The sequence below is a fragment of the Dama dama genome, chromosome 33, assembly GCF_033118175.1.
Source record: "Dama dama isolate Ldn47 chromosome 33, ASM3311817v1, whole genome shotgun sequence".
In the NCBI taxonomy this organism is placed as follows: domain Eukaryota; kingdom Metazoa; phylum Chordata; class Mammalia; order Artiodactyla; family Cervidae; genus Dama; species Dama dama.
Window position 1 is genome coordinate 40,112,616 of NC_083713.1, and position 12,026 is coordinate 40,124,641.

The window sequence follows — 12,026 nt, forward strand, 5'->3', positions numbered from 1 at the left end:
TTTGTGTAAAACAAAACTTTTTCAATATGTTAAGTTAGAGCAGTATCTATAATTATCTTTATATCTGTCTTTATGGGTTGACCCCATTTACAAAAGGAAGGTATTCTCTCAAGGTGGAGTAACTGAACATTTGGATAGGGTCTGGGGTCCAAAGGTTCTCCTCTGTGTACAAGTGCTCTAGTCAAATCTGTCTTTTCTTTTAGCTTCATTGTGGCTGCTAGTGATTTCAGCCATTTCTTTCTATTTTCTTTGATTCACAGGCTCTTGTATTAAGCTGGTGGATTGAAAGAGATACGAATAATCAGCCCTCAAATCTGTTGCAGCAGAAGGAATGCTCAAAATCTCCACTGGGTTCTGGCCAGCTGGGAAAGAAGGAACATTTCTGCCATGGCCAGTCCTATGAGTCCATAGACTCTTGCAAATATTGCATCTCAGATCCCTGTCTTCATGCAGGACAACAATAAAAAGGAATAGTGGCTGGACTGGGGTGTTGGGTTAAAAGCTCAGAACTAAGCTTTCTGTATTTCCTTAGTGATGACTAGAGTTCAGTTGTCATCAACCTCCTGTTACTTTTAATTGGGGCAATAAAGGAAGAAACAGGGATGACTCAAGGACTTTGTATGTTCTTAGATGCTATGAAAGGAAATATGATCTGTCTCCATGTGTCACAAGCAACTGGTTGCCTGAGACATGGGTCTGAGACCACTCAGGAGCTCAAACTCAAGAATTCTATTAAGGCAATAGCCATGGAAAGGAGGTCTGGGGAAGGAAGGGGACTGTAAATAAACAATAAGGCAAGAAAGAGGTGGTTTAAAAATTAGTAGGCAGTTGGAAAATTAAAATCTGTGCTTGTGGTTTATTAATAGTACTAAAGGTAATTTAAAAGACCCACATATAAGTTGTTTACTATCAAAAAAGGATGACACTTGGCTCAGATGTCTACAATATGTGTTTCCTGGAATACATGCAAATTTAAAGACCCCCTTGCAACTTCCAGGAACAAAATCAACTTACCTACGTTTAAAAAAAAATGAAAGAAAAGGTCAACTTGACCACTCTTAGGAGCAAAATAGAAAAACTTTGTAATTATGATTGAGAAGTGTGACTTCAGACCTGCTGACATAGAGACTGACCTAAGCAGATGAACATCTGTAAACATTTAGTATAAAGCTTGTCAAACCATTCCCTCAGTGCATCCCAAACAGCAGAGGAGTAAATGTATCATCTGAGGAAGGGGTGGGATGGGGGTGAGGGGTATTGCAGCTGGAAGTAGTTTGCTATGGGCACAAGACTTCCTGTCCTAGCTTAAAACTTCATGCACCATATTTGTGTTTGTTTTAATACAGAAACGTTTCTTAATACTTAAAAGTTTCCCTTAAATTCTTGAGCCAAAGTCGTATTGTATTTCTCCCTTGGCACTGGCCCTCTGCTGTGTGTACCTTCAGGGCTTCCTGTATTGCATTAAGAGATTAGTGTTAGACTAACTTCTTTGATCATCGTGCCATTTTTCAGCTCCAGAGAAATCACTGGGGCACTTGGCCAGAAAGTCATCCTTACTGGTTACTGCCACTTGGGACTCTTATAACTTCTACTAATTTTGGCATATGCTGGAAGGCTAAATGAATAAAGTGGCAATGAATGAGGAGCTAAGGAGTTTTTGTAATTATATATGCATTATTATTATTAATATCAAGTAAGAAAATCCTACCAGAATGGTTATGCTTCTATATACTAGCTTTCTATAGACAGGAATAACTATATTCTAGCAAAGATATGTGTTTTCAGAGAAAAATTCCAATGATGAAGGCAAAACCTTTGGTTAGAATGGACCAATCCCATTTTATACAAGTGTGGGAGCTGTGCTCTGCCCCTCTAGGACTCTTCACAGCACATTTTAGCTCTAGTATTCTGAGGAACTCACAACTAGGCTAGAATATACCACCCTGTTCTCTCACACTCTCCCTGGACTACTCTCCTGATACCAAACTTGTTGCTTTCAGAAAAACTACTCTCCTATATCTAGAATTTATCAGATTTAATTAGTAGCAACTAATGCATTTTTAGTTTTCAAGTTTAAAATTTCATTAGCATCATGGTGTAAAATGATTTTGCTGCGCCATCCATTCTAGAACTTTAAAATTGTACACATTGGGTTTACTTTCAATAAAGAATACTTAAATTAATAACACATAATCAATTAGGAGGGCATTTCTTTACAAAGATGTGTTTGGCTTACCTGAACCAGTGTTTGCCCTTCAGCTCTTGAATTCCTCACCAGGTGGTTATTAGTTGATCCTACGAATGAATGCTGTGGTCTATTATCTGCCTTACTCAAGTTCTGGCTGTTGTGGAAACTCCCTGCTTCCTGGTATCCACTGTCGGAATAAGAATTCATTTGTGTTGAACTTCTTGAGTTACCCAAAGATCCTGCAGGAATGAAACCAGCAGGAAATGCCTTTATTTTACACTTCTGATGCTCATTTTCAAAATGGAAGCATTAGAAGCAAATCTAATACTTAAAAGATAATACAACAGACCCTCACTTTCATGGAGAGACGTCTGTTCTGGTGAGTAGAGGGTCCCTGGTTCTGGCTCTGTCCTGATGAAACAGTTGTTGGGATGGACAGCGTCAGAAACTCTCGGTTTGTTTACACCAGTATTTGGCACATCTGCAAGAAGGTAAGTTTAATCAGCTAAAATGAATGACATTATATAAAAACTTGCTAAAAAAAAAGGATCAGGTATTTGTCAGCAACGTCGGATAATCTTAATACAAGACTATCAACTCAAGACTTCATACAAGTTAATATAAGACTATTTTCACCTTAAACCACAGTCATTTTGACTCTTCTCTATAGAAAAGTATTGCAAATACTCAGCTTGTTACTATGTTTTGCTAAATTTCATGAGTGTTTTTTATCTTGATTACCAGCCACAAATTAACTCACATGCTGCATTAAATGAAAATCTGAAAACTGATCTTGTTTTCCCTTGGAAAACTCACCTCCTGGGTGACTTCCTCCAAGAGGATCAACAAACTGAGTGAGAATGATGCTATTTAAACAAAAGATCTTCCATACCTCAAACTTTTGAAATGAAAACTTGCATGATGTCCACATTATTGAGCTTGGTGATGAAACTCTGGAAGGCAGGGCTAGCTTTTTATGTCAAATTTCATATGGACTAAAATCAAAAAGACTTCACACAGTTTTCAGAACTGTCAACAATGGAAATTTTAATTTCTTATCCATTTGCTTCTTTTATGCTTTTTGTCTTTTTTCCAAATGAATAGACAAATTTAGCCTCATTACTGTTTTCTCTAGTCAAATCTCTTTTGCCTATTATCTTATTTTATTTTCAACTATATCATTTTGCAATCTTGAACTTAAAAAACAAAACCATTTATCTTCTTCTTCTTCCCAATTCCAACCTCCTTCTTATAGTATAAATTTAGGTGGCATAGATTAAACTGCATTTTATTCAACTCGATTCGAATATGTTCTTGTTTCTCTAGTATCTTTAAAATATATTTGCCCAGATTCTGATGACAAGTCTTTCTTTCCTCAAATTTAACCCTCATGTTGCTAACAAACATTTTTTTCAGAATGCTGCTTCACTCTCACTTTATAAATTGAATCTGCATCATCTTCTGAGTTTAACACACAGTCCTAAGGAGGACTGAAATTTGTCTTTCTGACTTTATTTATTAAGGGCCTGCTATATGCCAGGCTCTAAGAATGTGGCTTTCCTTGCAAGAAAAGCTTTAACAAATGAAGACAGCATATTAAAAAGCAGTCATTACTTTGCCGACAAAGATCCATACAGTCAAAGCTATGGTTTCTCCAGTGGTCATGTATGGATGTGAGAGTTAGACTATAAAGAAAGCTGAATGCTGAAGAACTGATGCTTTTGAACTGTGGTGCTGGAAGAGACTTTTGAGAGTCTCTTGGGCTGCAAGGAGATCAAACCAGTCCATCCTAAAGGAAATCAGTCCTGAATATTCATTGGAAGGACTAATGCTGAAACTCCAATACTCTGACCACCTGATGCGAAGAGGTGCCTCATTGGAAAAGACCCTGGTGCTGGTAAAGATTGAAGGCAGGAGGAGAAAGGGACGACAGACGATGAGATAGTTGGATGGCATCACCGAGTCGACGGACATGAGTTTTAGCAAGCTCTGGGAGTTGGTGATGGACAAGAAAGCCTGGCATGCTGCAGTCCATGGGGTTGCAAAGAGTTGGACACGACAGAAGTGAACTGAAGAATATGGCTGAGAAAAGATACAGTGTATGTGTGTGTGTGCATGCACATGTGTTTGTGTTCCTGTCTAGGGTTAAGGACTTTAGGAAAAGTTTCCTAGAGGACGTAGTACCTAAGTAGTATCCACTTACCACAGGAGGTCAGCTTGTCCTTCTTTATAGCACTTACCACCACCTCTCTCCACTAGAATAGAAGCTCAAAGTGGGCAGGGACTTTTGTCTGAGTTGCTTACTGTTGTACCTCAGTGCCTAGGACAAGTGCATAGCACTCAGTAAGTGCTCAGTAAATACTTACTGAGCAAACAAATTCCCCAAAAGAGCAGCAGCTTCTCTTTACTGAGTACTGATTCACACCTGGCATTGTGCTGCAGCTTGTGTTCAACAAGATTTGTCTATGTAAGCAAGGGCTTCCCTGGTGGCTCAGCTGGTAAAGAATCTGCCAGCAATGTGGGAGACCTGGGTTTGATCCCTGGGTTGGGAAGATCCCCTGGCGAAGAGAACGGACACCCACTCCAGCATTCTGGCCTGGAGAATTCCATGGACAGAGAAGCCTGGCAGGCTACAGTCCATGGGGGTCACTGACAGTCAGACACGACTGAGCACCTTTCACTTACTCTTGTAAAGCAAGGTGTAACTTTTAGGCATTGCTGATCAAGCTAGGTTGAAAAGTGGAAACAGGATTTATAGGCAAACTGGGAATCCTACATTCTAATCCTTTAACTTGATGTCAGATTCAGTCCAAGGTTTTGTTTCCTAGTCCCCAGAAAGATTTGCTGACATTCTTAATAATAGGTTTTTGATGAATGTGTCTCCAAATTTATTATTTGACAGTACAATTCTAGGTAGCAGAGATCTGTGACAGTTCTGAATTCTTAAGTTTGAAATTTCAATATAGGTTTCAGATTGCATGTGGTTCCCCCAGTTCACACTGAAACATGCTCGCTCTCTCTATCAGGCTAATAATACTGGAGAGTTATCTGCTTCAATTTGCAAGTCTTCTGTTTTTCCACAGTCCTAAACATTCTTACACTGCAATTTGTGAAGGAGTTTTATGAGGAACAAGTAAAATACATAGTTTGCTGGGTTATAAGAGTTTTACAGGGAATAGGATGACTGAGACAAGCTAAACAAGAGATGACCTGAAATCAGAGCTATGCGGCAATCCGCCTTTATTTCATCCAGGAAAGGAACATGGGGAAACCACACATGAAATGGCAACAAACTATAGATACGGAGGAATCACTGGGGTAGCTTCAAGGCTTCACATACATGAGGAAAGGTGCCATTTTTTAAAAAGAAAAAGGTGTTTAGATAGTTTCTAGCTTTGGCTTTAGTATAAGATAAAACCTGTGATACCAAAACATCAAAGTTTTTGACTTGGAAACACTAGGTGGAATGCAGTGTCAGAACGTGAAAAAATTATCACCATGGAAACCAAAACCATTAGAGTTCTGTGTATGGCTCTCTTTAACCATTAGGGGATATTATTTAAATAAGAAAAGAGTAGGAGACACCCTAAAAAAATCTGTACTTCAGCAATTTGGTCTCTTTAGCCTATGGAACATTTTATTGCAAACCAGGAGACAAGCAACTGTGCTTCTTTTCTAAAATAAGATATTTAAAATAAATCACCTTAGAGGGATGGAGATGGAGGAGCAGGAAGATCCTGAGGTCAGCTCCCCCTATGGAGATACGAAACAGCACCTGCATTCAGAACCACCATGTCTGAGGGTGATCTTAAGACTAGAAAACAGATTTTCTACAACTGAGGATACAAAGAAAAGACCACACTGAGATGGGCAGGAGGGGCAGAGATGTGGTCTAGTCAGAACTAGAGAAACCCTCAGTGCAGCCACCCATAGCGGGAGAGATACTGCAACTGTGGAGGACCCCCGAGGAGCGAGGGACCCAAGTCAGGCTGCCCAGCCCAGGGGACCTGCACCAGGAAGATGAGCCCCCATAATGCCTGGGAGAGCGAGAGGGCTGTGGGAAACCAAGAATCTGCCCAAAAAGAGCTCACACGCAAACTCATTTCCTCCAAGTCCCAGGGCAGAAGCAACAGCTTGAAAAACACTAACGATATGAGAGAAGGAGATTCACTGACTAATCTGGGGACATTTGCCAGAGGGCAGGGGTCTGGTGGAACTGTCTCTGGGAATGAAAACACTGACAGATGTCATTTTATTTTTTTTTCCTTTCCTTCCCTTGGGTGACCTGTTGCCAGCAGGTGTCATTTCTGTTACTGTTTTTCAACCTAACAAAGACTGTGAACCTTGCCCAGATGTTCCAGGGGACCAGCCCTGATCAGTCCACCTGCCCCCACCGGCCCCTTTAGTGTTTCTCACTCTGCCCCCACAGTGGGTGACCCGAGCCAGCACCAGCAAACCTCCAATGTGGCTCCCACTCCAAGGAACCAGCCAGCATACCCGCGTGTCTGCAATAGTTCCAGCTGGGACCTACAGCCAGCTGTGGGCAGACCAGCCCCACCCACACATCAGTGTGCCTGTAGCAACTGAGGACAAACCTCGCAGCTAGCTGAACCAAGGAGTCACCGATCTACCACAGTGCCCACAGCAATCATGGTTCAACCACACGAAGTAAGGCAGCCCACACAGAGGGTATTCCTGGAGATCCTGGCTCTTGTGACTAGAAGGAATTGAGCCATTGGACCTCGGAGGAGACTTTCTATATGAGACCACTCTTCTAGGACTAGGAGAAAAGTTGATATACCTAATGCAGAGTAACAAATACAAGGGAGTTAAATAAAAGGAGACAAAGGAATGGCTTCTAAATGAAAGAAAAAAGACAAAATCTCAGAAAAAAGCTAAATAAGATGGAGATAAACAACTTACTAGATAAAAAGTTCAAAATAATGGTTGTAAACATGCTCACCAAACTAGGATGAAGAATGGATAAATTCAGGGAGAATTTCAAAAACGAGACAGAAAATATAAAAAAAGAACCCACCAGAAGTGAAGAATAAAATGACTGATGTTAAAAACACACTAGAGAAAATCAGCAGATTAGAGGATGAAGAAGAACGTTATCAATGATCTGGAAGACAGGATGGTGAAAATCACTCAAAAAGAGAGTAAAAAGAAAAAAAGAATTTAAACATGAAGAAAGTTTAAGGAACCTATGCAACAACATTAAGTATACTAACATTCACATTACAGGGGGGCTGCAGAAGAAGACAGACAGAAAAGAACAGAAAAACCATCTGAAGAAATAATGACTGAAAGTTCCCTAACCTGCAGAAGGAAACAAATATCCAGGTGCAGGGAGCACTAAGTCCCAAATAAGATGAATGCAGAGAGATCCAAACTAAGACATATGATGAGTACATGGCAAAGATAAAGAAATAAAAAAAAATCACATACAAAGGTTAATATGCCATAAGGCTATTAGCTGATTTTTCAGCAGAAAGTTTACAGGTCAGAAAGGAGTGGCATGATATAGTTAAAATACTAAAAGGAAAAACTCACAAACAAGAATATGCTACCTGGCAAGATTATCATTCAGAATTGAGAAATAAAGGGTTTCCCAAATAAGCCAAAGATAAAGAACTTCATGATCACTAAACTGGTTTTTTTAAAAAAATGTTGAAAGGACTTTTTTAAATGGAAAAGAAAATGCTATAACTAGAAACAAAAAAATAATGAAAGAAAAATTACATTCGTAAAGGAAAACATATAGTAAAGGTAGCAGATCAATCAGCTAAAAAGTCAGTATGAAGGTTAAAGGACAAAAGTAGTAAAATCATCTATATCTAAAATAATGAGTTAAGTAAAACACAAAATAAAAATATGACCTCAGAAACAAAGTATTCAGGGAGGGGAGTAAAACATGTAATGCCTTTTAGAATATGCACAAACTGAAGTGACCATCAACTTGTAATAGACTGCTATATTCACAGGTTGTTATACATAAAACTCATGGTAACCACAGACCAAAAAGCCATAACACATACACAAAAAAGAAAGAAAAAGAAATATAAACATTATACTAAGAAAGCCATCAAATCACAAGTGAGGAAGAGAAGAAGGAAGGAACAGAGAACTACAAAAAACAACCAGAGAACAATTAACACAATGGATACAAGTATATGCCTATCAATAATCACTTTTAATGGAAACAGACAAGAACAAAAGATACAGGGTGGCAGAATGGATAAAAAAACAAGATTCATACATACGCTGCCTGTAAGAGACATGCTTCAGATCCAGAGACACAGGTGAGGGGATGAAAAAAGGTACTCCACACAAACAGAAAGGAAACTGGGGTAGAAAAATAAACTTTAAAATGCAAACTGTAACAAGAGAGAAAGACGGGCATTACATAATGATAAAGGGGTCAATCCAACAAGAGGATACAACACTTGTAAACATCTGTGCACTCAACACAGGAGGACCTAATACATAAAGGGAGATATTGACAGCAATATAGTAATAAGTGACTTTAACACCACACTTACTTCAATGGACAGATGAACCAGACAGAAAATCAATAAGGGAACACGATTTTAAATAATACATTAGATCAAACAGACCTAATAAATATATATACAGAACATTCCAGGTCCCTAAAATGGTAGAATACACATTCTTTTCTAAGGCACACAGAACATTCTCCAGGATGGATCACGTTAGGCTGCAAAAAAAGTCTCAATAAATTTAAGACTTAAATCACATCAAGCATCTTTTCTGACCACATGAAACTAGAAATCTAGCAAAAACACAAACACCTAAAGGCCAAACAACATGCAACTAAAAAAGCAATGGGTCAAAGAAGAAATCAAAGAAGAAATTAAAAAATACTTCTGAGACAAAACAAAGTGGAAACAAAGTACTTCAAACTCTATAGGACTAGGTAAAATCAGTTCTAAGAGGGAAGTTTATAGTGATACAGGACTACCTCAGGAAATAAGAACATTCTCAAATAAATAATCTAACCTTACACCTAAAGGAATTGGAAAAAGGATGAAGCCTAGATAGAAGTCAGCAGAAGGAAGGAAATAATAAAGACTGGAGCAGAAATAAACAGAAAAAGCAATAGAAAAGATCAATGAAACTAAGAGCTGGTTCTTTGAAAAGACAAACAAAATTGATAAACTTTTGGCTAGACTCACCAAGAAAAACAGAGAGGACTCAAAATTAGAATTCAAATAGAAGTTACAACTGACATCATAGAAATTCAGAGGATTTTAAGAGATTACTACAAACAGTTACATGCCAACAAATCAGACAAACAGGTGGCCAAAATAGCTCAGCTGGGAGAACGTTAGCCTGAAGATCTAAAGGTCCCTGGTTCAGTCCTAGGTTTTGCAATGATTTCTGACCCTTGGGCTTCCCTGGTGGCTCAGATGGTAAAGTGTCTGCCTGCAGTGCGGGAGACCCGCGTTTGATTCCTGGGTTGGGAAGTTCTCCTGGAGAAGGAAATGGCAACCCACTCCAGTATTCTTGCCTGGAAAATTCCATGGATGGAAAAGCCTGGCAGGTTACAGTCCATGGGCTTGCAAAGAGTCAGACATGACTGGCAGGCTACAGTCCATAAATCAGACAAGCTAGAAGATGTGGATAAACTCCCAGAAACACTAAATCTTCCAGAACTGAATCAGGAAGAAAAAAAAAAAAAACAACAGATTAATCACTAGTAATGAAATTAAATCAGTAATCAAAAACTCCCAACAAACAAAAGCCCAGGCCCAGACTGGCTTCACAGGTGAATTCTATCAATTATTTAAAGAAAAGTTAAGACCTAGTCTTCTTAAACTACTCCAAAAACTTTGTGGTTATATGGTCAATTAATTTACTACAAAGGAGCCAAGAATATACAGCAGGGGAAACTCAGTCACTTCAATAAATGCTGTTAGAAAAATTGAACAATTATATGCAAAAGAATAAAACTGGGTCACTTTTATTTTAAAACAGCACAACAAAAATAAAGTCAAAATGGATTACAGACTTAAATGTAAGATCTGAAACCATAAAGCCCTAGAAGAAGACATAGACAGTACACTCTCTGACAACAGTCTTATTAATATTTTTTTGGATCAACCTTCCCAGGCAAAGACAACAAAAGTAAAAATAAACAAGACTATATACAAACTAAAAAGCTTTTATACATCAACAAAATAAAAAAGCAGCCTACTGAATGGGAGAAAATATCTCCAAGTGATATATATCTGTTAGGGGGTCAATATTCAAAATATATAAAGAACTCACACAAATGGACACCAAAAATCCCCCCAATAATTCAATTTAAAAATGGGCAGAGGATCTGAATAAACATTTTTATAAGGAAGACATACAGATGATCAATAGACACACGAAAAGATGCTCAACTTCACTAATCATACGGAAATATAAATCAAAACTATAATGAGATATCATCTCATACCCTCAGAATAGTTATTATCAAAAAGACAAAAATCAGGTGTTAACAATGATGTAGAGAAAAGGGAATCCTCATGTTAGTGGGACTGTAAATTGGCACAGCCATGATGGAGAACAGGATGGAGGCTCCTCAAAATAGTAAAAACAGAACTACCATATGATCCAGCAATTCCACTTCTGGATATTTACCTGAAGACAGTGAAAACATTAATTTGAAAAGATATATACACTTGTATGTTCACTGCACAATTATTTATAATAGCCAAGATATGCAAACAGCATAAGTGTCCACCAATGGATGAATGACTAAAGATATGGTATCCCCTTGTGTATGGCCCATCCATTAAAAATGCAATTTTGTCATTTGCCACAACATGGATAGAGTATCATGCTAAGTGAAATAAGTTAAAGAATGACAAATACCATATGATTTTACTTATATCTGTAATCTAAAATACAAACCAAAAATGGACTCATAGATACAGAGAAAAAACTAGTTGTCAAGGGGTAAGGGGTTAGGGGGTAGTTGGCAAAACTGGTGAAAGGGCTTAAGAGGTACAAACTTTCAGTTATAAAATAAATAAGTCATGAGGATGTAATGTCCAACACAGAGAATATAATCAACAATATTCTGGTAACTCTATACAGTGACAGACAGCTACTAGACTTAAAATTACCCCCAAGTAATATAATCATCTACCCTCTAAATGTTAGTATCTATCATATTTTTATTATTTATTTACTTTCGGCCATGCAGGATCTCAGTTTCCCAACCAGGGATCAAACCTGTGCCCCCTGAAGTGGAAGCATGGAGTCTTAATCACTGGACTGCCAGGAAAGCCTGTGCTTCTTTTAAGTGAAATGCTTCAGAAAATAGAACATGGAAAAGGACACAGATATTGATTGTTGTTCAGTCGCTAAGTTGTGTCCAACTCTTTGCGACTCCATGGACTGCAGTGTGCCCAGGTTCCTCTGTCCTCTACCGTCTCCCAGAGTTTGCTCAAATTCACGTCCATTGAGTCAGTAATGCTATCTAACCATCTCATCCTCTGCCACCCCCTTCTCCTTTTGCCTTCGATCTTTCCCAGCATCAGGGTCTTTTCCAATAAGTCAGCTCTTTGCATCAAGTGGCCAAAGTACTGGAACATTAAAATATTAAATTTGTATTTGCCAAAAATCTAATTTGAAGATCTAAATAACTGGGTTTAGAGTACAGCATACATACTTTGTGCTTTACATTTCAGTAAATATAAAACAAAATTCTACAAAACTGGTAAAACATTCATTTAATATGAATTGTAAAATAACCAAATTCTATACTATGAATAAGCACTTCAGTCATTTTTCTACTTCTATAGTAGAGTCCAATTAC

The 12,026-nt window shown here is 38.2% G+C and overlaps 1 protein-coding gene across 11 annotated transcripts in view; it reads right to left on the reverse strand.

The window, feature by feature from the left end:
* Positions 1-12,026, reverse strand: part of PKP4 (plakophilin 4) — a 248,260-nt gene that overhangs the window by 59,607 nt on the left and 176,627 nt on the right. For 9 of the 11 annotated variants that reach the window (XM_061135252.1, XM_061135255.1, XM_061135253.1 and 6 more), the window contains 2 exons: positions 2,538-2,669; positions 2,237-2,427 (listed from right to left, as the gene is read on the reverse strand). In XM_061135252.1, the coding sequence (XP_060991235.1) occupies positions 2,237-2,427; positions 2,538-2,669 (323 nt within the window). The remainder of the gene's footprint in view (positions 1-2,236; positions 2,428-2,537; positions 2,670-12,026) is intronic. The other 2 variants (XM_061135251.1, XM_061135250.1) reach the window with 1 other exon arrangement.